The following is a 26,471-nucleotide window of genomic DNA, read 5'->3' as shown; positions in this document are numbered from 1 at the left end:
TGTGTGACAGAGACCAGCCTTGGTCCAGCCTTGCACTCCAGCTAATAACCCAGGGTGCTCTGAAACATAGTCAGAGATGTTCACGTGGCTGTGAAGGGCCAGCCTGGAGATCTGGTCAGCAGATCTTACTGGACCTCAGAAGCCAGCTACTATATCACCTAACACCTGTATCACATACCTATATCACATAATACCTTTATCGGCAAGGTTTTCCCATCACCTGAGATGTCACAATGCTCAGTTAGCTGATACTGTTAAACAGGATTTCTGTCTCTAACAAATTTGATCATTCGTGTTCATTTCTATGGCTGACTCGGAGAAAGGCTTTAAAAAATTATTTTCATGACAAATGCAAGTGCCCTCTAGCACTGATTAGGTTTGACAGCCAGTTCATAGTGTTTGCTGCCATACACCATGTTCAGACTCTGTATTCTAGAGGACAGATTAAATCAGCTGCATAACAGTTTTTGTGTTACAGCATCAAATTGATTCCACAAGTAGATATAATTTCAGGGCAAAACAACCACAAAAGACAGTCATCTGAAGCATTACTCAAAGACCAGATAGTAAGGCCAATAATTCCTTATTCTACAGAAATAAACAGAAGACTCGGTTCCCATTTTAGCTGCTACTCTTTATATAATATTGAAATGTCTGTCTTTGTGTAGGGCCAAGTAATAGCTTACTTATTTCTTAGATTGAGGTGTTGAATAAAACAAAAAAGAACATGAATCTTCATAAAGGCATTGAAAATACCTTTGCTCACTGGCACCCTGTGTTCCCTCCCTGGTGGGAGCTCAGGGTTCCTGTCCTGTGCAAGCCACCTTGATGGATGCAGGGTTGTCTGGGTTTTGTGGTGCAGTAGACCCATTCTGAGCTTTTCTGTGGTCCCAAACAAGCGGTGAAGTAATAGGCTCCTTCAGTGCTGGAGAGATTTGGGGAAAATACTGCAGAAAAATCTGAAGGCATTGGTTTGTTTTGCTTTTTGTCCTTGGTGGGTAAACGTTGCAGTCTCCAATAAAAGGCATCCATCAAGGGCAGCATCGAGTAGAGTAGCATATTTTTAAGGTTACTGTGAAATGAGTGAGAAATGGGAAACATGCCGTTGGCAAGCTGGGTCAGGGCAATGACATGGCATAAAGCTGTCGGCATCAGCTTCCTCTCGAAACTCTTCTCACTCATCAGTAAACACAAGTGACTCAGCCTGTCTCATTTTTACTTCTGCAAGAGAGATCTTTTTCTGGAGAAGCATGATTACCTCTGCCCTGCAAGCTGGATCTTGTCTGTCCTGATGAGATGAGGACCTTATTCTTCTGAGCAGCAGCAGCTGTTTTCTGTCTGGTGGAGCTGGAATTCCTTTCCACTGACAGAAGCGTTTGTGTTTTCTTTCCCTGGGAGTTGCTCTTTCTTTGAGGCATGTCTGTCTTGATCCATCTGTTTTTTCCTTCTAGTTGCCGGATTCATTGACTCCTTGATCTATCACTCAGCACGTGCCATCCAGAAGAAAATTGAACTTGGGAAGACAACATAAATAAGCAATGACCTCACCCCACAAAAAAAACTCTAAGTAGAACTAAACAGATTTTTCAAAATACAAGTGATCTTCTGAGTGCACAAGAGAAGAGATTCGGTATTACCAGATGGCCCTGACTGCTCTTATGTTAGTGTCCCATCGTTCTTTGGCGTTAATTAGTGGATGGAACTGCTTGAACCTTGCTGCTATAAAGATTAGCCATCTTGTCTGGCTGTGCAGATCCTACTGTAAAAACCCTTTTGTGTCAGTCCATGTTCATCCAGTTCTGCCCCCCTCCCCGAAAGAGATGCTGGAGATAACTGCATTCTGTTTGCCTCCAGGAATAATGTACTGTATTCTTGTGAGACCTGGAATGGATTGATGTTGCCATCAAATAAGCTTTCTAGCAACACCATCTAGCTTTTTTAATTTTTCTTAAAAACGTTCTTGAGTGAGTGTGCTGATGCTGTATGCCAGACCTCTGTGAAAATGTGCTGAATCCCATGTGCTTTCCTTCCAGCTGTCCTGGGCAACATGGTGAGACCTAGCACTTCTGGGATGTGCTTACTCTACTGTGGGGCATTGCAGTTGCTCCAGATGGTTCTTCTAACAAAAGATGCAAGTTGATGTTTCAGCAAAAAAAGTGTTTGGAGTTTTAATTGATTTTTAGATTGGATTGTGTTTTTCACTTCCCCTCTGTTTATATTTTGAAATAAAGTCCATCCTCTGTGTGTTTTGGTAAAGCATTTGGAAGAATAATTAAATTGTTTGGACTAATCCTGGTACTGAATTGGAAATTATAATTAAAAAACACACCTGCACTGTGACAAAGTATGTAGATGTCATGATGATGGTGGGTTTTTTCTTTTCTTTTTAATGATCTACACACGTGAGTAAAGTGCTTGGTATGTGAAATTAAATTGGAAGAAATTTGAAAATAATGAGAAAAAAATATTGTGGATTCCTGCCTCGTTTTGAGGCAAAACAGACTCATTACTCTTAAATCTCAACTCTGGATTTGCTTTGGTATTAACTCTAAACTTGGTCCAAGCAATTGGTCCAACAGTGCACAGCGAGTGACAGGCACAGGATCAGATAATGCAGAGAGAAAGCTATTTTATAGTTCATTTGAAAGTAGTTTTTGTTCGTGGGTTGTTTTTTTTAATTAGTTGAACTTATCTACAACCCAGGGAGTATAACAACCTGTGTTTTTTCAATCGGGGGAGAAGCAATTTGAGGTGTGAGTAAGGAGACTGATTAATCTCCAAGCTTGAATACTGAAAAAAAAATGGGTTTGTAAAAAAACCAAACATTTGAAACAAAGATATTTAATAAATCCATTAGGTCAGGATCATACAGTACTCTTACAATGTGAGGAAGGGGACATAGTATTTATATGTTTTATCAGGAACAAAAAATGACCCAAACAGCTTCAATCACTCAGCAGAGCACACAGCTTTGTAACTAAATTTGAAAGACTACTCAAGAGGGGGAAGATGAATGGAAATAATGCAGCAGAGGTTAACCCACAGTTAAACAATTACCAGCTAATTGCCTGTCTTTGATAAGAAAGCCAATTACTTGTAAACCTCAGAAAAGCATTGGAGAGCATCACAGAGAGCACTGCTTAGCACCTAGAGAAAATAGAGGGAAGGTGAAGGGGCAGGTTAAATGCAAGACTTGTACTCAGTGTGGGAAAATAGATATAATGGAGAAGAGAAACAGAAGACACATGCAGAGATGTAGATTCTACCTGGAGAGGTAGAAAATAAAGGAAGCTAATAGTTAAGTAATACAGGCTTCTGCTATAAAATGGGAGCTTATGAGTAGGAGAGAGTGATTTTAATAGACTAAAAGACCAAAGTGACTAATAGCCATGGAAAAGCTGAGTCTGATTCAAGGCTATTCATGTTTGTGAGTGAAAGTGGGAAAAGACATCCTGCTAACCCTGCTCTGGAGGAGAAAACCTCCTTTGGGGAGCTCAGTCTCCAAGGTCTGCAATCTTGTTCTGCAGGGTGGGGCTGAGATAGATTGTGCTGTCTTTTCAAAGCAGTAAGAGCTCAAAAAGTAAAGCAAATGTTAATAAAAGATTCATGTATGTTTTCAAAGTTTATTCAATATAAGATCATTTCAGCTGTACTTGATTGTCATCTTCTGACTTAGCATGCTTGGGTTTTTTCCTTTCTTACTCTTATTTGATACAATTTTAAAAATATTTCCTTAGATATAAAAAGACAGGAAGGGAAGATGCCCCTCTCGCCCTGCCCAAAGAACAACTACAAACCTCCCCCCAAAGCCATCAGCTGGTGGAAGTGTCAGCTCTGTCACGTGGACAGCCACATTTGAGTAGCTGCTGTCACCACCACTGCTGTCACCCAATGGCTTCGCAGCCACCACAGGGACATGCACAGCAGCTCACAGGCTCCACAGCCACCTCCAGCCCGACTGTCTCCTCTTCATCTCTCCCAGCCAGTGTGGGGACAGCCATGCCCACCATGTGTCCAACCAAATGCAACGTCCCTGATGCCATGGAAGTGTGTCACCTCCTGGCACCAATAGTGCCCACCTGGTGGGACCAGCACAAGCAGCACCAAGACCCCCAGGGATGGCAGGGTCTGTGAGCCTGGGCACATGGCAGCACTGGCAGGAACAAGCAAGTGTCCTGGGTTCAGCTGGGATAGAGTTAATTTTTACAGGAACCTGGGAGGTGGGGGGGCATAGCCGGGGCAGCCGACCTGAACTAGCCAAGGAGCTATTCCATACCATGTGACATCATGCTCAGTATATAAATGGGGAGCGGGCCGGGGGGAGGGCCCTCGACTTTCGGTGGCGGAGCGTCGGGTTCCGGGTGGTGAGCAGTTGCACTGTGCATCACTCTTTTTGTATATTCTTTCATTAGTACCGTTGTTGTTGTTGTAACCTTTTTTTTGTGTTGTCCCAGTAAACTGCCCTTATCTCAACCCTCGAGGTTCCAGGTTGTTGGGTTTTTTTTCTTTTCTCTCCTCCGTCTCCTCCCTATCCCACCGGAGGGGGGCGGGAGGAGTGAGCGAGCGGCTGCGTGGTCCTTTGTTACCGGCTGGGCTGAAACCACGACAGCAAGCTAAAGAGCCAAGGCAGCTGCTGGCAGTGCAGGGGGCTGCCAGCTTCTGTGCTAACAGCCTGGCTTCAGTTTCTTGGAAATGCATCATTTGTAGAATAAAATCCTGCCTTCAGCTGCCAATCTCTCAATGATACTGAATTCGATGTCAGCGTCGTGGACCCTCGTCCTGCGAAAGGCTCCAGACCAGCGGTTTTTCTCCCAGTAGTGGTGCCAGTTCCCTTCACTGTCTGCGCCAAAGCCAAACACGGAGACCTGCGCACACACCAGCAAGAGCCATTGCTGTGCGGTCGGCCTGGGAACGCATGGACAAGCAGTGCAGCGGTGGTACGGCCGCAGCACCTGGCCATGCTCACCTGCTGGCAGGCATGCAAGGCAAAGAGCAGGGCTGTGAAGCCGGTGGAGGGGTACCGCCCATGGTGCTGTGTCCAGTTGTCATGGATGTACTTGAGGAAAGCTGGGCTCAGGATCAGCACCTGAGTGGGGAGCAGAGGAGCCACCAGCTGCTCACCATGCTGCGAATGGGACAGCCAGCCCCCCCCCCACCAGCACAGCCATCAGCCCTCTCATTCGCCAGCTCTGCCCACATCTTGCTGAAAAACAAGCCCAGTCTCTACCCAGAGGAGCCCTGCCTGCCCAGGAGGAGCTGGAGCCCACCAAGCCCTTACCTTGTTTCTGTCAGCTTTGATGAACTGTTTCACTCTCACATATGTGCTGCAAAAGCCAGAGGACAGCAGTGAGCAAGGGGCACTCCCGCTGCCAGGGTGTCTCCTTTGGAGGTGGCTGGTTTGCAGAGGGTGGTTTGTCCGCCAGCACCTGGCCCCAAGGCACCCCCAGCCCCTTGGGCTGGCCCAGCAGCATCCCCTGGCCTGGCTCTGGGAAGGGACACATCAAGCCTATGGCCCCACAGCGGGGACAGCCACCATCCCACCCATGGGCATTATGGGACTCCAGGATGCCCAAGCCCTGCAGGGACGGCTCAGTGCCCACTTCCCCAAACTTAAGTGCAGATGAATGCCAGGACCCTCGCCCAGGAGCCCTTCGTTCCACCAGGACTGTGGTGCCAGGGCCTCAGTGAGGCACCAGGGTCCCCAGGACCACCCTGGGCTATCTCCAGGGTCTCCAGCACAAGAGATGCTGACGCACTGCATGAGCTCTCCGGTAGAGAAGGCGCTGGCCACCCACTGCAGGTCTAGTGGCTTGAAGGGGACAAGAACGAGGTGGACGCCGGGCCCGAGGTCCACTGCACTCTCTGGGTACATGAAGTGATGGGTGGTTCTCATGCCAACATCCAGTTCAAAGCCAGCGATCTTTGCTCTGTTCATCCTAGGGGGATAGCAGGAAGGCACATCCCGAAATGAAGGTGCACGCTGTGCCAGTCCCAGGCTGCTGGTCCCACTGGGCAGGGACACCAGGTCACCCTTGCCAGCAGCAAAGAGGGACCATGGGCAACACAGGGCCAGTGCATGCCCCAGGGTGGGGGTCTCCAGGGAGCAGGGCCCCCCCCGCCATCGCAGGGCCTGGGTTGGTGGATTTCACAGGGTAGCTGGGGCACACCGAGAAGACAGGGAGGGGCCAAGCCCTTTCAGGTCACCCACCTCAGCACCCAGTCATGGGCATCGATCTGTAGCCCGTGGCCAGACCCCTTTAGCTGCCCCGAGTTCCCCACCACCGCACAAGTCCTGCAGCAAGATGGGTCCCACACACTGCTGATCGGGGCCCGGAGGACAGTGAAGAGCTGCTGAATTATGGCCTGGAGCTGGGTGCCACTCTGGGGACCCTGCAGCGTCTGGGGGAGCAAGGGCAGTGACAGGCAGCATCAGCCACCCCCCCCCACCAGTACCCCCAAAGGGGGAACGGAGCCCCACTCCTCCCAGCAGAGCCCTGGGAAAGGCACAGAAAACCCCAGTGGGATATTAGGAAAAGGGTGTGGGACAGCCCAGAGAGGTGGGGAGGGTGGTGAGCTGGGGTCCCTGCACCCCTTTAATCCCCCATCGCATCTGCCTGACTTGACCTTGGCCCTGCCCCACCGCAAACAGATTCAGAGAGCCTGGGAAGAACCCTGCATTTCTGCCCATGCCCTCACTTACCAGCCACCACTGAACCACATCGGAGGAGAGTTCGTGGGCTGCGCCCGTCAGCAGAGGCCCCACGGCTGTGTTGTAGCGGGAGTTGAACCATGCAGAGCTGTTGGTACCAGGAGTGCAGCAGGCAGCAGGGGCATTGAGGCGGGAGAGAGCCCAAGGGAAGGGGCTGAGGCCATCTGTGGGGGCTCGGAAACATTGCCACAGAACCAGCAGCAGGCACAGGGCCAGCACCACATGCGTGCGCCTCTGGCACAGCATCCCTCATGCAACCTGCAGCGAGATGTCACAGGGACCAGTGGCAGTGGCACCACAGGACCCCTTTCCACCCACCCTCCCTGCCCAGCCTCCTGGAACACCCTTTGGCTGCTCACCAACCCTGCAGGGACCTGAAATATAGCCTGATATGTATTTCATTTTCAAACTGTTCAGTGGCTTTATGGCTGTGTTGTGCTTCTGGCACTGCTGCAGTTACTTAGGTCCAGGCAGGGCTGGCTGGCAGCACGTGCTGTACGAGGCGCTGCTCTCTGCCCACAACACTTTTAGGATCTGCAAACTGATCAGCGAACAAGTGGCGAAGCATCATTGCCAAACTCCAGCTACCCTCCTGAGTGGCAGCCACTGGCCCACAAAGCAGCTCCTCTGCTGGCAGCGAGCCCTGCTGCCTCCTCCCTACACACGCCAGCCTGTGGAGCAGCCGCTGGGCACAGGAGCCCCTTGGCCTCTCTGCCACTGCCAAGCCCACGCAGGTGAGATGCTCCCCCCGCAGCGGCCCTGGGGTTTTGCAGCTTCAAGGGCACTGAATCATTGCCAGGAGGAAGGCGCAGGAGGTAGTAACTGCTATCTATGTGCATGAACCTTTCTTAAATACCCATATTTAAATGAGAGTTCTGTTCTCCGTCTACAAGCAGTCAAGTAAACCTAAAATCAGAGTGAAAAGGGTTTTCTTGTCCTCAGGGTGTTCATGAAGTGCTTAGCCTCTCAGGACCTGGCTCCCATGGGCCAAGGTGAGCGTGAGGAACAGGGATGCAAGGATACCCTTCATCCCAGGGTCAGAATCTACTGCAGCAGATTTTGCGTGGTGGGGGGAGTACTGTGTACTGGGAGAGCTGAAGCAGCAAAAAACCCTCCTGTCCTCACAGGAGCACTCTGTGCTTCTCCCAGTCCCCCAGGTGCTGACATGGGGCCGTGGGTCAGCACCGGCTTCATTTCTCCACATTAACCATTTTCTGCGGCTCCTGCAGCACAGACATACCTGCTCACTGTGGTAAACAACCAGCTGCACTCAAATGTGACCCACAGGCTACACACATGACAGCAAAACTGCTGCTCCTGGGGGTCCAAGCAGAGCAGAGATGGGAGATGTGGGGGGGCGGTTTGGATGATCCCAGGTGGCTGCAGCAGGTCACACTCCACTGCAAGCCTGCCCTTTCAAAAAGTGAATGAACTGTCACCTCTTCCTGAAGGGAAGCACAAACAAGCCACCACCAGCATGCCGGAAACGCAGATGTGGGTGCTCCCAAGCAGGAAGTGGCCATGAATTGCTGGCTCTTTGCCCCAGAGGCTCAAGGGGACCTTGAAGGCTCCTGACGCTCTCTCTGCTGGCGGCCGCAGATCCTCATGACTTAGTCTTTTGCCCTCCTGCAGCAGTGACTAGTGTTTGCTGTGCTGGAGGCAAAGAGCACCCATCTGACCTGGCGGCTGGGCCGGGAGCCAGGAGTCCTCTGGGCTGGTTTGTGCACTCAGGGAGCCTCAGGGGTTATTAAGCCACAGCCCATGGAGGGGGAACGAGCTGGCTGGCGGCTGCATGGCTGGCACCAGCAGCTCCATTAAGCCCAGAGCCAGGGGTCTCAGGCAGCACAGTGAATATTTCGTGAAGTTTTTTTGCAGTTGCCCATCGGTGGGGAGGGCAGAGCTCCTGACAGGCAGGGTTGAGCAGCCCCATCTCCCTGCCTGTGCCCATGTGCAGCCCCTGCACAACGGACAGGACCTCTCCACCTGCACCCACATCCCCACAGCAGCTGAAACACCCCCCACCCAGTCCCTGTGCCCAGAGGTGCCCTTGCCTTGGGGTTCCACAGCCCAGCACCATCAGCCACAAGCCACCACACTGCAGCCATGCAGACACTGCATCAGCCTGCACCCAGTGGCCACAGACCTGGCCCCATCCCCGCTCAGCCCCAAGGGCACACTGCCAGAAGCACCCCAGCCCCGCAGCCAGGAAATAGGCCCTTATGGTGTCGCAACCCCCTGGTCCCCAGCCAGCTGTCCCCGACGCCCCTCACCTTGTCTTCGGAAGTGCCACTGAGCAGGGCCAGGCAAAGATGACGCTCCTGGGCTCAGTGGCCTCACCAGTGCTCGTTGCAAACTGCAACAACCACCACGGGAAGAGGAAGTGTTGCACCATGACGTGGGGGAGAACAGAGCCTCACAGTGAGTGGCACAGTGAGGTCAGGACTGCCATCCCTCCTCCGGCAGTGCCCACCACCCTGGCGTCCCAGCACGGCCCTCCCACACAGCCCAGCACTGCAGCAGTCACCGGTCCTTCGGGAGCCGGATGCCGTGGCCGTGTTCCCAGGGCTCAATCAGGAAATTCATCATTAAAATGTTCCTCTGAGGGTGGGAGAAGCTGCCTGGGGTGGAACTACCCTCCTGCCCCTATGGGTCCTGCTGGGATGGCTCAACTTCTGCCAACAATGACACCAGCAACATGGAGGTCTCAACAGCATCATGCATCCAGCACCTCACCAGCTGGTTTCTTTTGCTCACCTGGATGGTATTTTGTCTCAGAGAGGACAGAGGAAGGCTGTGAAATGTGCCTTGGCAACTGGAAAAACACAGTCAGTGGAGAAAAGCCATGCAAGCTGAATTGTGAGTGATTTTTATCCAAGGGGAGGTCAGCCCTCTTTGCTCTGATGCCTGCAAAGAGGTTTGGTGCCTGAGGGAGAGCAGCGAAGAGAAAGGATCTAGAAACTCAAAGTAGAACAGTCCTGTGAAATACAGAGCACCAAAGAGACAGTGTTTATTGGTGGCGGGCCTCTCCACCATTGCTGGGGGGCCAGGCACCGAAGGAGCAATGCCCTGAGCTGCCACAGAGCACATTTGCTGGAGTACAAACAGTGAAACCTGGGTGGGAGGAATTAGGGACGGCACAGGCTCAAGGTGGTGCTGGCTCCACAGTACCCATTTGTATTTCCAGGCTCCCAGCATGCTCAGCCGTTAGCAGAAGCCCCTTTCCCACAGGTTTGCATGCCAGTATGGCTCCACTTGCAGCTCCAGAGCCCCACAGGGTGCAGTGCTGCTCCACTCTACCATTGTTTCCATTAGCACCAGCAGAGCACAGAGTACCACAGGACAGGCAGCATGGTCAGGGCAAGGCAGGAGCCAGGCATTTGGCAACAGAATGGGCCAGGGTTGTTTCCTGCATGGGGATGTGGCTGGGGCAGGAGCACATCTGTGGAGTATGTAGGTTGTCGTGTTCTCTCCCTTTGGCTGGCCAAGGGATCCTCTGGGACAGCCTGGCACTGCTGGCAGCCCGTGGGAGGAGTGGGCTGGAGGGACAGGGATGCTGTGGCAGCAGACATGAGGGAGGCAGCACTGGGTGAGGTGGCACTCCCAGCCTGCTCATCCTTGGGGCCCTTGGTGCAGACAGGAGCTTGGGGAATAAGCAGCTGATCAGATCTTCCTTCCTGAATTGAAGCAGCTCCTGCTCATTGAGCACATGAACGAATGAAGCAGGGAAGACAACTTGTCTGTGAGGCTGTCCTTCAATCCACCCTCTTTGTGGGGAGAAAGGAAGGAAAAGGATCAGTGAGCGTAGCACAGGGGTGTTAAGGGGAATGAGGAACTGGCCCCATAACAGCTGCCTTTGATTGCCAAGGAAAAGATGGAAGATGGAGAGACAGATGCAGAGCAGGAGATGACAATGGGTGTGACAGTCATGGGACAGAGGCAGGAGATGGATGAGGAGCGATCATGCACATCCCAGTGCCGGTCACCATATGCAGGTTCACTCACCCACCAGTTGCTGTCCTCCTTTTCAGACACCACAATGATCTCGCCTGCACGGAAAGTCAGCTCATCTTCCCGGTCAGCATTGCAGTCATAGAGAGTGCGGACCCTGCAGAGTAGCAGCCTGTTCTGCAAGCAGGAGAGAGCATCATCAGGTCTCCTCCGCTTCATGAGACACAAACTAAAATAGCTCTACTGTCTTGATCCCAAAGCCCCTGGCAAAGATGTGGGGACCAAGGATGAGAGACTGGGACGTTTCCTGTGCAGAGGGAGGGCAGAGGTAGCAGGTCACCTGCTGGGAGTTTAGCTGGGACAGGGATCCACAAGACACCTCCTTCTGCTGGAGCATCCTTCGAGAGGCACCTGCTCTTCTGCCCCAGGACTGCAGCATGTGCAGTTGCACTGTCTGAGGTCCCGGTTCTCTCAGGGCAGGTCTGTGCAAGGAGTCAGCAGTGCTGCTCAGCCCAACCTCAGGACCAAGCAACCCAAGCAAGGTCCCCCTAATGAAAGGGCTCTGCCTCTTCACAGTGTCCTTGGGGAGAAGGGGGTCCCCTGGAGCACAGAGAGGCAGGGCCAGTGTGGACACTGCACCCTTGTCTGTGTCCAAAGCTGCACCCTGACCTGCCAACAACCCAAATACATAAACCAGGCTTCCCTCAAAAGGCAGTGGAGTCTTATGGGGATTTTGGTAGTGTTCCCAGCACTTAGCAGGGAGATGTCAATGCCAGGGAGTCACAGCAGAAGTGCTGGGAAGAGAAGTTTCTGGGGACGATGCCAGCTCAGTTCAAAACCAAAGTTGATAAATATGGGCAGATGTGGGAAGCCGAGCTGAGCTGATCCTGGCCACTGGCCACCTACCAAACTGCTCCTCCAAGGAAGAAGAGGTGGGACATCCCAGGCACGGCCAGAACATGGATTTGGCTCCTGGAGGGATCGGTGTGGGCCAGGCTGTCCCACTTTGCTGGGGCCATGTGTGCAGAGGGGATCCGTGGCTTTCAGGGCACCTATGACACCATCAGGCTGGTCATCTCCTCCCACCTTTCATCATGGGTAGACAACAGCAACCACCACTGTCGTGCAGCATGGTCCTCCTCCATGGTACAGTGTGGGCAACAAGCACCTGTGATGGGTTAACCCTGGCTGGATGCCAGGTGCCCACCAGAGCTGTTCTGTCACTCCCCCTCCTTCTCAGCTGGACAGGGGAGAGAAAATATAACAAAGAGCTTGTGGGTCAAGATAAGGACAGGAGAGATCACTCACCAATTACCATCACGGGCAAAACAGACTCAGTTTGGGGAAAATTAACTCAATTTATTACAAATCAACTGGAGTAGGGTAATGAGAAATAAAACCAAATCTCAGAACACCTTCCCTCCACCCCTCCCTTCTTCCCAGGCACAACTTCACTCCCGGATTCTCTACCAACCCCCCAGCGGCACAGGGGACGGGGATGGGGTTTACGGTCAGTTCATCACACGTTATTTTCTGCCGCTTCATCCTCCTCAGGGGGAGGACTCATCACACTCTTCCCCTGCTCCAGCGTGGGGTCCCACCCACGAGAGACAGTCCTCCACAAACTTCTCCAACGTGGGTCCTTCCCACGGGCTGCAGTTCTTCACGAACTGCTCCAGCATGGGTCTGTTCCACGGTGTGCAGTCCTTCAGGCACAGACTGCTCCAGCGTGGGTCCCCCATGGGGTCACAAGTCCTGCCAGAAAACCTGCTCCGTGGGCTCCTCTCTCCACAGATCCGCAGGTCCTGCCAGGAGCCTGCTCCAGCGCGGGGTTCCCACTGGGTCACAGCCTCCTTCGGGAACCTATCTGCTCCGGCGTGGGGTCCTCCACGGGCTGCAGGTGGATATCTGCTCCACCGTGGACCTCCATGGACTGCAGGGGGACAGCCTGCCTCACCATGGTCTTCACCACGGGCTGCAGGGGGATCTCTGCTCCGGCGCCTGGAGCATCTCCTCCCCCTCCTTCTTCACTGACCTTGGTGTCCGCAGGGTTGTTTCTCTTACATGTTCTCACTCCTCTCTCCGGCTGCCAAATACCTCCGTCCCAACTTTTTTCCTTCTTAAAAATGTTATCACAGAGGCGTTACCACTATCACTGTTTGGCTCGGCCTTGGCCGGCAGCGGGTCCGTCTTAGAGCCGGCTGGTATGGTCTCTCTTGAACACAGGGGAAGCTTCCAGCAGCTTCTTACAGAAGCCACCCCTGTAACCCCCCCCACTACCAAAACCTTACCACGCAAAACCAATACAGCACCCCATCAGTCTGGGAGCTGGAAAGGGGAGGGGGGTGGAGGGGGCAGCAGGGGAAGGGGACATCGCCAGGAAGCAGAAGAACATAGAGCAGAGGCTGAGATGAGAAGTGTGTGTTACCAGGAGGTGGGAGATCTGCTGTGCAGCTCCAAGGCGCCCCAAGAGCTGCCAGCACCAGGGGAAGGAAGCATCTGCCATGGGTCATGCACTTGGCACCCTCCAACCCCCCATGCTCCCCATGCTGCTGAGCTCTGCTGGGATGAGGCTGGTTCCTAGAGGCACCTGGAAGGCTCCAGCTGGCCAGACCTCCACCCTGGAGCACCCAGGGCTGCTCCTGGCAGCACTCACCCGTTTGTCAAATGGTTTTGTTGTGCAAGCCACTGCCTCAGCCCCCAGCCTGTCACCCTGTCTGGGTATGGAGAGGGGGGCATCTTTCTGCCATGGGACACCCATGGAAACAAATCCACTGCCTGAAAGACAGGGATGGGGTCATTCCCTTCTCTGAATTCAGCATCTCCAACAGCCCAGCAAACACCAGAATAACCCTGCCCAGGAGGCACTGGTGTCTGACAGCTAGAGTGTGGGGAGCACCGCTCATGCTCAGCTGTGGGCATGCCATCCAGTTCTGCAGGTCCCACAGCTGTCCCAGCCCCACGTCCAAGCAAGAGGCCTCGTGGACCTGATCCACAAACAAGGCTTGGCCAAAACCACAGACAACCTGACCTAGTGCGGCTGCTGGACTGCAGACCTCCAGCAGGTCCTTCCCACCAGCGTGGTCTGGCTCCTTGCCCCTCCTGAACCTGTCCTTTCATTACATGAAGCCAGGCTGGTTGGGCTGGGCTGCTCAGAGCTGAGCGGTACCCAAGGCACTGGCTCTGAGGATGTGCGCTTGTGCTTGATGCTCAGAGGCAGGGGTGGGCTCCTCCTGCTTCTTGTGTCCTTGGCAAAGATGAATGAGCTGGTAAGGAAGGGTGGATATGCCCCCTGGAGAGCTAAACACAGAGCAAGAACGGATCAGGGGTCAGCAGCAAGCTGGCACTGAGCAGGGCTCTTGGGGTGAAGCTCCCGGGGAGAATGGGCACAAATGCATGGACAGGGATTTTCTTTCCTCTGCTGGCAGGTCTGACTTGAGAAATGCATCAGGTTCGAAACAGAGCTGGGACTGGCATAGGGGAAGTCAGGCAGGACTTGGTGAGCCTCCCAGAAAGCAGGGTGGATTCTTGGAGGTGGGAGACACCATGGGAAGACTGGGCAAGGACAGTGGGAGCCGGTCTTGCTAAGGAGCAGAACTGCGATGCTGCTGCTGTTTCTGCCAGCAGCTTTGTCTTCCCAGCCCTGTCTCTAAAGACATGCTCCTCTGCCTCTCCCAACAGCAGGAACATTTGGGAAGGGACAGTGCATCCTAATGGCACCAGCGCAGGAGCTCCAAGGGCGAGCATACGTTGTGCTGCTCTTCAAAGCAGGGATCAGTGCTAGGACAGACCAGCTAACAAAAGCCAGCCTTGGTCCCTCAAGGATCAGAGGACCAAAGGGTGCCCTAGGGCACCAGACAACTCCTCACACCCCATCAAGGGCCCAGCTCCCTCCCAGACCACCCTCTGCCAATGGAGCCAGGCTACAGCAGCAGCATCTCACCCAACCAGCCCCTTGCAGCACCCCGTTGCAGGGTCTCACCTGGCTTTGCCTGCTGGGGTAGGAATGGAGGCATGTAGGAGGGGGCCAGAGGCACATCCAGGCTGCGGAGGTGGGCAGCTGGTGGGGGGCAGGTGTCCGGCCACCCATCCCAGGGCACTGCCCCTGCTGCCTCTTGCTTGGGGGCAGCAGCAGGGGGTTGGTAGCAGCCCTGGGGACGGGCAGACCCCCTCTTCACAGGACCCAGCTAGGAAAGGGATATTTGTGGGTTAGACAGAGCAGGTACGGCTGGGCAGGTACAGGAGTGCCTGCTCCAGCGCAGTGGGAGTGGGGGCAGTGGCAGCACGTGTGGCCCCAAGCCAGAGCCTGTCAGGACCTCACCTTCTCATCCAGGTCTTCATCACTTTCATACACGTCATCTTGGCCCAGCCACCACTCATACTCCACATGGACATGGGGGTTGAACTGATTGCTCTGGGCCTGCAGCAGCTGGGGTACAGAGGGCCTCCCTGAAGACCCATCAGCCCTGTGTGGCAGTACACTTCCCCCCCCATCCAGCCAGCAGGAAACGAAACTTCTCCAGGCAGGGAGAAGGGGAAGAAAAAAAAACCCTAAACCCTGGAGGCCGCAGGTTGAAATCTGAACTGGCCAATCGAGACGCGCCAGGTACACTGAGGTGACCTTCTTGGCCAATAGGGATTAAATGACCACAGGTCAGATTCGACAGGGGTATAAACGGGGTCCCGCCGGAGGACATGTTGGAATCAGTCCTCCTCGGAGCAGTGGGTCTACAGCTGGGGACACCCCCTCAGGTCGGGGCACCATCCGAGGTAAATCCTCGAGGGAGAGAGCCCTCAGCTTTTAGGTGAGTGATATGCGCATTTTGAGCCATCACTTTAAATCTTGGGGATTCTTGAGTCGACTGTGTAGTATTAATTCTCTTTACATCATTGAGCCTGTGGTTTATAAAATGTTACCGGACTTCTAACTAACTTTTTACTGAAGAATAAATCTGAGTTTTAACACCTGTTGGATTTGGTTATGAGTGCATCCGTAACACCCTGTCCTGCCCTAATACCCCCACAGGCAGCTGCTGGCCCCATCTCCAAGCACCCATCCATCAGGGCAACTTCTGCAAGCTGCAAGTGGTGCTTCTCAGGTGTGAGGGGGTTTTGCAAAGGTCTCCAAACACACAAATCAGGACATGGCAGAAGCAAGACTTGGACTTGCTGAGGAGATGCACTCACCCCATGCAGCCTCAGTACAGCTCCAGGTCCTCCTGCCCAGGCAGAGCGTGACCCCTTGCCTTGCCTGTCCCAAACTGCTCTGCCCTGAGGGACCCCACGCCAACAGGGCCAGCACCTGCTGGGCCCCTCCACACCCTCCTCTGCATCCCACACTGACACTGGACATGCTGAGGGGTGCAGGTGGCCCTGCAGGGCACCTCCGCATGGTGCGGGTCCCCCGCCACTCTCTGCTGCCAGGATGTGTCCCAAAACCAGAGAGGTGATGAGACACAGTGTCTTACCAGCTCTTCACACAGGGGATGTTTCATCCTCCTGGCAACATCCAGGGCCGTCTCTCCCGCTTCGTTAGCTGTGAGGGGGGAAACAGCAACCTTGAACACCACAAGCCCATGCTGTGCTCTGTGAATTGCAGAGCAGTGCTGCGTTCAGGGCATCTGGGGGCAAATAAGCCTAAAAGAAGGGACAGCCTAAACCCAGACCAAAACAAAGGTTCAGGCCAGTAAGGGATGGTGGTGGGAAGATGAAGAAAAGGGCAGGAGCTGAGACACCCAGATAAGGAGAGAAAGGAGCACTAGTAAATCCTGATGACTCACAGAGATGGGACAGGATAGAGGGACAGAAAAGCTCAGTTACTACCAGAGCCTAAAGGCTACAAAACCAGAGGAGGACTCCATAGCTGGCACCCCTTGTCCTCTGTGTCACTGCAGGGAGCTTTGGACAGACCTGGTATGCGTGTCGTGACGCCTGGTGGACACACAGACTGCCCAGACACCCAGGTGCCAGTGCTTGCAAGCAGGGGTGTGGGTACAAGTGTGAACAAGCGACAACCATTTTACTTCAGTTTGACTTTAAACTAAAACCCCTTCCACTCCTGGGAGGTCTGTGATGGTGTTGCTATAACTCCACAAGTTCTGCAAAACCCCTTCTTGCAGAGCTGCAGCACAAGTTTGGCTGGGGAGAGGTGGGCTGGGGGGACTCTGGGGAAGGGGGAGGGTGGGAGAAAGGAACAGCAAGAGGTCTGCACCCTGAGGGACCACAGACCGTCCCCGTATCAGCGGCAGGGTCTGCTCTGTGGACTCAAGATGCTTGAGGTACCAGTGGTAGTCAGTAAAGACAGGCCAGGCATGGCTGCACTCAGCATGGCCGAGGAAGTGAGAAATTTGGCTGCCACATCACAGTGTGACTGGGGGACGTGCACCCAGCTCCTGCCACCCCGCTGCGGTCTCTTTGCCTTCTGAGGGGCTGCCACCATGCTGCCTGGAGCAGGAAATGGGAGCATCTCCGGAACATCCCAGGTGGCAAGGCTCAATGCACCTACCAGCTCAGCTAACACCTGATGGTGGAAACATTTGTGCCCTCTCATTTCACCCAGGATCCTAGTTTTAAAGCTCACTTCTGTGTTGTGAAGAGGAGATTCATGGGCAGAGTATAAATAGTTGGACCTGTAATCTGAGCTCCAGAGCACCAGCACACACTGTCTCTGGACTAGCACTTCCGCAGCCCTCCTGCTGGCTGTCCAGCATTGCAGTATTGGTTTTGAAAATGAGTTAAGTGCCTGTTTTGGCTCCTGCTGTGCATGCACTGCATGTGGAAGACCAGCTCAGGCAGTGTATGCCTTGCTGAGCACTGGCAGCTCAGTGAGCCCACCCCAGTGCAGTCCCACCACAGAGCTGCCAGTAGCAGGCAGGCCTTGTCTACCTGGGAGAGGGACAAGTGAATCGGGTCAGGAGTACCCCGAGCAAGCTGGTTCGTCCCTAGGGAGCAGAGGAGCATCCCCTGCTCCAAGCTGGAGAGCAAAGCCACCACTTTGGACCCAGGCTGTCAAGAGCAGGAACCTGTGAGATGTGGTCACCCCACTTGTGAAGGGCCATGTGCACCCCAAACCAGCTTGTGAACACTGCTGAGCATGGAGAATCAACCAAGAGCAGTGTCAGAGCAGGACACCTCACTGGACATGTGGAGAAGAGCCTGGGGCTGAGGCTGTCACCCTGTGGGCAGGGTCCCCATACAATGCTGTCATCAACCCACCTCTCCTCAGCCACAGAAAAGCACTGCTGAGTACTGTAGCAAGGCTAAGGAGGTGTTTCCAGAGAAGAGCTGAGAAGACAATCTGTGTGTGCACAGGGTGGGGGATCCCACAGCTACTCACTGATGGTGATGTTGGCTTTGGCCTTCAACAGCAGTTTGGCACACTCGGGTTTGTTGTGAGAGCAGCAGTAGTGAAGCGGCATGTTCCCCTCTGCTGTCCGCTTTGCCAGGCTCCCGCTGCAGCAGAGGGTGGATAATGTCAGCACCCCTGGGAAGAGCTGCTGGCCCTAACCACAGCAAACACTGCCTGGTGCTGGCACACATGTCCTTATTCCCACCTCACCCAAAGAGGTGGCCACCACCACCATCACACCTCAACTCAGAGGAGATGAGGGAACCCAAGGCCCCTCTGATCTAGGGGTAGTTACTCCAAGCTCAGCCCAAGGCAGATTTGCTGGGAAGCCTGCCCTGCTGATTCTTCTCTTTTTGGGGAGCATTTTGGAGAAGATCATCAGTCTCGCACCTTTCACTAGCACAGCTTAGCCATCACAAGCTGACTGGGTGTCATGAGCTTACCTGTTCTGGACAAGAAAATCAATGATATGCAAAGAGGTACAATCAGACAACAGCACTGCCAGGTGGAGAATGCTCTCCCCAGATTCCTGTAACGAAGAAAAATACAGCAAGGATGAGACTGTGCCTGTCTGCACCACCACTGCAGATAGGAGCACTGACCTTTAGGGACTGTCCTTACACATTTAAAAACCCTGAGGAACAGGTTTGACTGTCTCTTCAGAGCACACCAAGGCTGGTGAGAACGTAGTTAACATGCATAGAGCCATGGCTCATGGCTTCATGAAGAAGAATCAATCATCCCCTTTTCGCATTTAGAAACTGAGGCAACCAAAGGTGACTTTTCTCCCCAGGCCAGTGGCTGAACTTTGCTGAATCCACAATCTCACCAGAGACCCGGGCTATGCAATGGCTGCTCCCCGCGGAGCTGCTTCTTGCTTGCCATTTTGTCCCAAGACATCCCATACTGATGGTGCTTCTTGCTCACTGCAGCATTTTGCTCTTTTGCTTTTACTCTGGAGGATTCCCACTGGCATCCTTGCCCGCAAAGGGGGTGGCACAGTGGTGTGCCTGCAGTTCCGAGGGATAGGGCTGTGCTCTCTTCTTGCACTTAAAGCAAGGACCCACGCTGCAATTTTGCAGGAAAAAATGCTGCCCTGATCTTTCAGCCTACAATGAGACTTGGATGTCCTGAGGAAATCCGCTCAGAAGTTTACAAGTAAATCTCAGCTACAAACTGGCCTTTTGAAAGCCTTGGGCTTGTGGTTATGACTTCTGCCCCTCCCCACCTGTACCAGCACGAGGTGGGCTGTGGGGTTGCAGCCAGAAAACCTCCCTCTGCCATAATGTTCCTCACCCTGCCCACAGAAAGCACCTTCTTCATCAGAAAATTCTGTCCCCTCCTGGGCACAGGGACCCTTATGGACAGGCGACAGCAAAGCTCTTTGCCATATGGGCCTACAGAACAAGTGGCAGTACCTGCAGAGGTGCCAACACAGGCTCACTCAAATCCATGTTCTCTGCATACGCTTGGAGCAAAGAAAATATGTCCTTGTCCTTCACGGCTTCTGGGAGGCTGGAGCACTGAGCAGCAGGGCTCCTCTTGGCATATTTCTTCCTGACATACTTGGAAATGATGAAATTTTTCCGAAAGGCCCTGGCAGAGACCAGCCAAATGAGAGTTAGGGGCCACAGAGTGATACAGTGAGCATCCCAGGGCCACCCTCCTCCTCTCCCACTGTCCCAGCCACCTTCCCTCTCCCTCCTTCAGACCTGCTAGGCAGTTTAGCACCACTCCTCTCTCTGTCACATTCCCCAAACTCCTCTGCAGCAGCATTCATAGTAACTCTTACAAAACACTGTGGTTTTCTTAAAGCTTCCTCTCTTGCAGTAACATAATTGAACAACATGCATTTAAAGTGCGAGCAAGCCCTGCGAGTGCTGGTGGCGAGGACCCCTGCACCCACCATGGGGAGCCAGAACCAGCTCCCTGTCTTTCCTTCCAGCGGGGATCCCACTGCCTTCATCCAACACCCCAAGTCTTGTGCTGGGAGGGATGGGGAAGGGCCGGTGCTTCCCTCCCTCTCCCAGGCACTCATTGCTTTCCAGAACCTCCTCCATCACACCTGCTCAGGGATGAGGAGCCCTGACTCCTGCACCCTTCCCAGGTGGGAGACGCTGAGGGGTGCACTGGGGATTTATGTACAGTCCTGGTGGTGTTTTCTGCTCTCTTCTCCCTTCCCTGCCTCCCTAGCCCTGACCCATCCTTTGCCTTTCAGACCCCTCTGCCCTCACAGTTCATTACTGGGCTCAGCTGCCTGATGGTGGGAATTAGGGGAACGAGCAGAAGTCTCAAAGACTGGGAAACACCACATGGCATGAACTGGCTGAGAGTATCTATGGGTCAGGAACAGCTCCCAGACAAGGACTGGCTGAGTAAGCTAGGATTCTCCCCTGGAGAGGTCAAGAACAGCAGAAGCAGCGGCCGGCCACAGGATCTGGGGTGGCTGCAGGTGCCCTGGGGGCAAAGGAGTGCTCCAAACAAAAAAGGCCATTGAGGAAGAGCTGAATTATTCATTTCATGCAGTTTCAGTTTCCCCAGCATCCAAGCAAAAGGGTGGATCTGGCAACTTAAATCTTGACCATGCTGTTCCAGTTCTATTTTCTAGCTCTCCCAGATCAATGCTGCTCTCTCCCTGCCAAGTGCAGTTCCTTACCCAGCTATTCATTGCAGGGTAGGTGCCCTAGTCAGGACTTACATGCCTGTAATGGAACATAATCATGCCTCTTCTGCCTGCTCTCCAGCCTCCTGAAAGTCCCCTTAGCCACTGACAATAAGCTCCCCAACTATATGTTTCCCCCAAGAGCTCTGCTGCATGCCAGGTTTATGGCACTAAGCCTGGAGAAGCCCCCAGATATCACTGGTACCAGCCATGCCACCCCAGCTCTCCCCTGTCCTCTGCAGAGCCTAGAGGCTGGGGCGCTCCGGGATGAAGGACAGGGGGTTCCTGCATCCTCAGCAGATACTTGCTCAATGTCCACACTGATCCCACCAACCCTAGGCCCCAGCCACTGGACACAGTGAACTGCTCTGCACCGTGCAAGTCCCTGTCCCCTGCCCCACTCCACCCTCCCGCCCTTCTGTGCCCCGCTGATGTGCAGCCAGGGCTGTCCTGCTTGGCAGCTCTGCTTGGTTTTTTATGTTTCTTGTCTTGCTTTTCCCTTTCCAGCACCAATTCCTCAATCCTTGTCCTGACCTCATGGCCAATCCTTGAGCTGTCCTGCTGGTTCTTCTTCACTTTTCTCTCCTTTATCAAACTTTTCCTGCTGGGTTTGGTGAAATTGCTTCTGAAGGGAAGTTACAGTCTGGAGAGGAGATTGAGCAGTGCCATGTGCCTGGTCACTGCAGAGAGCACACAGGACCACAGAGCGTGTGCCCATGTGTGAAGGCCCCATATCTAACCTCCCACAAAAAACAGCTCTTGCAGAGCAACTCACATGTCACTGTGCACTGTGGGCTTCAGGGAAAAGCTGGGGAGATTCGCTTCCAAGATGTTGTTGAAGCCAGAGTTGCCAATATTCCTCGCCAGCTGCAAAACAGCCAAACTAGAGGTGACATGGGACATGCAGCAGCTCTACATGCATGGCGGCAGGAGGGGGAGCTCCAGGCTGAGACCCTGACCAGTTATTGAGGGGATGTCAAGGGGTGCCAGGACGTGTGTGCCCAAGGGCCGGAGACCCTGCCCTGACTCCTACTGCTGAGATCTCCCAACTCCAGCAGTGCAGCCAACCCTAGAGCTGACCCCTAGGCTCAGATCTGGGCAAGCAGTGATCCCTGCTAAACACTCCCATCCCCTGCCCTGATGCCCACCAGCTGCCAGCAGCTCCCATCACAACCCTACCAAACCCATAAGCACCTGGAGCATTGTGGTGCTAAAATAGCCCCATGCAAAGTCTCCAACCTCCTGCCTGCCCCACATTCTGCTCTACCCCAGTTCAAGCTTGGCCCTGCCCCGCAGGTCCCCTGCACCAGGGGACACAGATGGGGAAAGGGGACTAGGGAGACAGGTGACCCAGCAACCGTGAAATGACTCCCTCCTCTCCTCCATGAAGATGACAATTTCTGCCACAATAACTACTAAACCCTGGGAATTACTCATACAGGTGAGTATGGGTCAGTTTAACAGGTGAAAAACCCACTGAATTAACTTAGTTTCAGGAAGGCCACAGCAGAAGCAGGGGGAGGCTTGAGGACAGAGCACACTGGCAGTGTCCTACCAGCAATTCAGAGGTTGCCAGCTTGTCCAGAGACAGTGACTGGATGTGGGAGAGATGCACACCCATCTCTCTGTGAATCCCAGAGCACTCGATGCAGATCAGGATGCCCAAGTTAATGGAGAGCCAAGTGGGATCTGTAGAGACAAGACTGCCAGGCTCATGTGCATCTCCTGCCTCTCCTCCCCACCAGCCCCCCACCCCAGGGCATAAGTTCCCCAGCAGGGCAGAGGGGAATGACAAGACCCCAGATGCCCGCAGGTGTCCAGGAGCTGGATGCCGCAGAGTGCAGGGCTGAGCTCTGCCTGTCCAGCAGGGAGGAGGCCCAGTGGACCCATGGCCATGGGCTGGCTCTCACCTGGGGCCAAGCAGTCACAGCACTCCCTGCTCCCAGGCATGCCTCTGACCTCCTCGATGATGGCCTGGGTCAGCTCCTCCTGGCTGCTCTTCCCTCCACCCTGTGCCTTGCTGAAGGCCATGTTCAGCACCTCCTCCTTGCTGTTGCTGAGGACGGACACCCAGCTGCACGGGCAGGAAGTGGCTTAGGAGCAGGGTACCATGCAGCTGCGCTCGGGCTGCAGGGTGAGGAGGGCAGCGGGGCTCATCCCACTGCTGCAGGGGAGATCCCGCTCTGCCCCAGTCTGCATAGCAGCCACCACACACGAAGGTCCTGCACGGTACTCCAGCAGCAAACTGGGTGCCAGGAGCCTCCATCAAGCTCCATGTCCTGTTCACAGCCAGCCAGCCCCCCCGGAGTGACTGGGACATGGTCAGGATGGGAAGGGCGTCGAACAAGGGGCTGTGGCGTGCTGCTCAATTAGCCAAAGAGCTGGCAGTTCAGCAGCAGCCAGAGGAGCATTTTTTTGGTCCACAGCAAGGCACTGGCAGTACTTACACAACACAGTCCTGCTCATCCTCTGCCAGGAAGCGGTACGTGCGGTTGTCTGAAACACACAGAGCCAGTCTCCTCTAGGCACCCTGCTTGTCCATCTCGCCTGCTGGGCTCACAGCAGGGCACAACACGCCTGAGCTGGGCTCAGCAGAGCCAGGAGCAACCTTGAGCCCAGACAGCTGGGCGTGACAGTCACATCCATCTCACTCAACCCGTCCCCAGTGCACCCCAGGCAAAGGGACCTGCTCCTGTATCAGGAATGAGGGATGCTGGTGTTAGCTAAGCTGCAGCCCAGAAACTATACTTGCACGGTTCCCCTCACTGCCCCACGGTAGTGCTGCCTATCTCACACCCTGCGTGTGCATCACTGCTCCTGAGCAGAGCTGCCTCCTGGCACAATTTCCCCAGGGTAATCCCCTGAAGCTGGCCCAAAGCTGCAAAACATCCCCTCATCCCTGCCCACACTGGCTTTCTCAGTCCAAAGCACTGCCGCCTCCCTGGGCCCTTCCAGGAAAAAACACAGGGCAGGCACCAGCACTCACAGGAAACCAGATCAAAGCATTTCTTGTCATCCATGTTTGGCTTCACCTGGCAGGTCAGTAAATTCAGCTTGGCTGGTGGGCAGTTGAGCTACAAGCAGAATGATAAAGCATCAAAGGACTGTGGTCCAGGGGTGACAAGCACCACCTGGCTCTGGAGGCAGAGCCACGGCTCTGCCTTGTGCCCAGCACTTTTTGTCTTTGGCTCTGCTCTCAGGAGCAATGCAAGAAATAGCAACACAGACCTTTTCTTTCCCAACAGCCACCCCATGCTTGGAGCCAGGTCCCCAGGCTCATGCCCCTCCATGCACATAGGCACACAAGGACCTCCTGTGTTTGTCTAAAGCTCTCTTGGGTTGCAGGGACTTAAGTCTCAACAGAAAGCCTCCTATTCCAGGGCAGCCCAGCAGGGCAAGCAGCAGGCACAAGGGCTCTGATAAGCCCCAGGAAGCCACTGGCATGCCTGGCAGTGGCAGGCTATGCAGACCCTGAAGGGGCAGCAGCTCCCAGGTAGGAGCAGAGTGGAAGAAGCAGTTCCTACCATGCTGTGAGTGATGGTCAGGTAGCCATTGCTGATGGTGCATTTCCTCTTCTGCCAGACTTTTCTCAACCTGGAAATGAGCAGAGGGTGAGCCAAGAGGACACACACAGGGAGGAGCAGATGTGCAATGCAGTGCAGCGCTGGCAAACGCAAGAGCCATGCAAGGCACAGCATGGGCCCGCAGCTCTTGTCAGACATGCTGGCTGGGCTGCCGTGGATGGGGTCTGTCACTCTTGGTCTGTTCTGGGCTGAGAAGGATCCATCATATGGCATAAGACAGGCTTGTACAGACAGGCAGCACAGCTGCTGTGGAGGTGATACAGGTGCAGAGCAACAACTGGGGCAGCAGGATCTGCTAGCAGAGCACAAAGCCCTTTGCAGAAGCCCTCAGCAAACATCCAAGACCATCACCTCTAAATTGCTCCCAAGCTGGCTTTCCTGTGCCTGCCATTCGGGGCAGACCATAACACAGGGGAAAGGTAGACGAGATATACACCCAAAAGGGGAGAGAGACTGAACTTCAGTCTGCAGTGAAGGCAACTCCTGAGCCCCCGTTCAGTATTTTCTGTCCAGTTTCAGGTTTCTCTAGGACACTTCACAGTCCTTTCCAGGTGTGCAACTCTCCCAGTGCAGGACCCCTGTGATTCCCAGCAAGCATACTCCCACGTACTGGTGGGAGATGATCCTCTTTCCAAAGACAGGGGAGTGCTTTCCAGGAGCTCAGGGTCTGGTGCCTGGGAGAGGGGCACAGGATGGCTACTGGCTTGCTCTCTCCTCTGGCCCACGATGCCATCTCCAAGGCAGCACCAACCCATGCTCTGTCTAATTCACCCCACATTTCTGCCCCTTCCCCTAATTCCCACCATCAGGCAGCTGAGCCCAGTAATGAACTGTGAGGGCAGAGGGGTCTGAAAGGCAAAGGATGGGTCAGGGCTAGGGAGGCAGGGAAGGGAGAAGAGAGCAGAAAACACCACCAGGACTGTACATAAATCCCCAGTGCACCCCTCAGCGTCTCCCACCTGGGAAGGGTGCAGGAGTCAGGGCTCCTCATCCCTGAGCAGGTGTGATGGAGGAGGTTCTGGAAAGCAATGAGTGCCTGGGAGAGGGAGGGAAGCACCGGCCCTTCCCCATCCCTCCCAGCACAAGACTTGGGGTGTTGGATGAAGGCAGTGGGATCCCCGCTGGAAGGAAAGACAGGGAGCTGGTTCTGGCTCCCCATGGTGGGTGCAGGGGTCCTCGCCACCAGCACTCGCAGGGCTTGAGAGGACATTGGACAGCTTCATGGGAGAGGAATGCTCTCAGAGCTAAAATATGGACACAAGCTGCGTGGAGCTCTGCGTTGAAAGCTGTTGGAGGCTGGGACAGTGTCAAGCACACCTTCATGCATGCTTGTGCTGTTCCTCTGCCTTGTGGCCACCACAGGGAGAGAAGGTTGGTCTGGGTGAGCCCTGCTCTGGCCCCAGGTCACCAAAGCACAACTGAAAGGGGCACGCTGTTTCCCAACTTACCCATCGCTTTTCTTGAAGATGGTCCCTGACTTCTCTGTGCCATACTGCTTGTTCCCTTGCAGCTGGTGCATGTTGTACCCTGCCTGCTTGTTCCCAGGGTCCTGGCAGGAGAGAAACAGCAGCAAGGCCCTACTCCATCAGTACCACTGGCAACTGAGAACATGTCCTCATGGGACTGCCAGGGACCATATGCTCCCCCAGAGCTCACCAGAAACCCCACGGCTTTCTGCATCGGCAGGCAGGCGCTATATAAGCAGCTGCTGTGCCGTGCTCTCTGCCCCTGTGTTCCCTTGCAAGAAGGATCAGACTTTACCTCTTTCTGCTCCAGCTGCAAGACTGTTTTCAGCTGATCCCAAAGGGAGCAGAGCTGCTGCTTCTCCTTGTCCTGCCTGATCTTCATCTGAAAGGCACCAGTGCACAGGGAGCTGCTCACATGGCAGCAGGAGGCTCCTGCCTCAGCTGCGGCATTCCACTCCTTCTTCCAGGTGCAGAGGAGGTGCCCCCACACCACCCTCTGCCCTCACCGCCTCCCCACATCTGTGGGATGCACCCAGCCCCATTCCTATGGTAGGAGGTTGCCACTCATCCCCTGCAGTGCCGTGGTACGCAGCATGTGCAAGAAGCACTTCAGTGGAAACCTCACTGAGAGGAGGGACCAGGCATGTCCGCAGCACCGGGACTCCTGCAACATGAGACCACAGGAGAGTAGTCTGCCTTTTACTGAGAGAACAGCTGTTTGCAGCTCTCTGTGGGGTGAAAGCAACCAAGTGCT

General features: G+C 54.4%; 3 protein-coding genes across 7 annotated transcripts in view; 1 reads left to right on the top strand and 2 right to left on the bottom strand.

Moving 5' to 3' along the window:
* LOC128143982 (endoplasmic reticulum-Golgi intermediate compartment protein 3) overlaps positions 1-2,259 on the top strand; it is a 32,393-nt gene extending 30,134 nt beyond the window's left edge. For both annotated transcript variants that reach the window (XM_052792160.1, XM_052792150.1), the window contains one exon: positions 1,452-2,259. In XM_052792160.1, the coding sequence (XP_052648120.1) occupies positions 1,452-1,531 (80 nt within the window). In that variant the 3' untranslated portion in view covers positions 1,532-2,259. The remainder of the gene's footprint in view (positions 1-1,451) is intronic.
* Positions 2,260-4,613: 2,354 nt separating this feature from the next.
* On the bottom strand, positions 4,614-9,113 carry LOC128143989 (CMP-N-acetylneuraminate-beta-galactosamide-alpha-2,3-sialyltransferase 2-like). 4 transcript variants are annotated; one of them, XM_052792174.1, is made up of 8 exons: positions 8,980-9,113; positions 7,950-8,154; positions 6,701-6,967; positions 6,209-6,399; positions 5,757-5,936; positions 5,279-5,324; positions 4,967-5,086; positions 4,614-4,865 (listed from the first exon to the last, which is right to left on the bottom strand). In XM_052792174.1, exons 3-8 carry the CDS (start codon positions 6,953-6,955, stop codon positions 4,698-4,700), a joined length of 960 nt encoding a protein of 319 aa, XP_052648134.1. In that variant the 5' UTR covers positions 6,956-6,967; positions 7,950-8,154; positions 8,980-9,113; the 3' UTR covers positions 4,614-4,697. The 4 variants fall into 4 exon arrangements, with proteins under 4 accessions (XP_052648134.1, XP_052648145.1, XP_052648164.1 ...); XM_052792185.1 differs by having other exon boundaries at positions 7,950-8,150; XM_052792204.1 differs by having other exon boundaries at positions 7,950-8,026.
* Positions 9,114-10,061: 948 nt separating this feature from the next.
* LOC128151031 (arf-GAP with SH3 domain, ANK repeat and PH domain-containing protein 2-like) overlaps positions 10,062-26,471 on the bottom strand; it is a 30,401-nt gene continuing 13,991 nt past the window's right edge. Inside the window, 18 exon segments of the mRNA XM_052808423.1 lie at positions 10,062-10,471; positions 10,708-10,834; positions 11,564-11,709; positions 13,781-13,957; positions 14,640-14,844; positions 14,979-15,086; positions 16,126-16,193; positions 17,994-18,109; positions 18,449-18,534; positions 19,424-19,601; positions 21,443-21,534; positions 22,223-22,356; positions 22,578-22,741; positions 23,115-23,163; positions 23,654-23,741; positions 24,192-24,261; positions 25,700-25,800; positions 26,013-26,099. Coding sequence (XP_052664383.1) covers positions 10,062-10,471; positions 10,708-10,834; positions 11,564-11,709; positions 13,781-13,957; positions 14,640-14,844; positions 14,979-15,086; positions 16,126-16,193; positions 17,994-18,109; positions 18,449-18,534; positions 19,424-19,601; positions 21,443-21,534; positions 22,223-22,356; positions 22,578-22,741; positions 23,115-23,163; positions 23,654-23,741; positions 24,192-24,261; positions 25,700-25,800; positions 26,013-26,099 — 2,406 coding nt within the window.

This window comes from Harpia harpyja, chromosome 1 (genome assembly GCF_026419915.1).
Source record: "Harpia harpyja isolate bHarHar1 chromosome 1, bHarHar1 primary haplotype, whole genome shotgun sequence".
Taxonomy (NCBI): domain Eukaryota; kingdom Metazoa; phylum Chordata; class Aves; order Accipitriformes; family Accipitridae; genus Harpia; species Harpia harpyja.
This window is presented reverse-complemented; position numbering and strand designations above follow the sequence as displayed.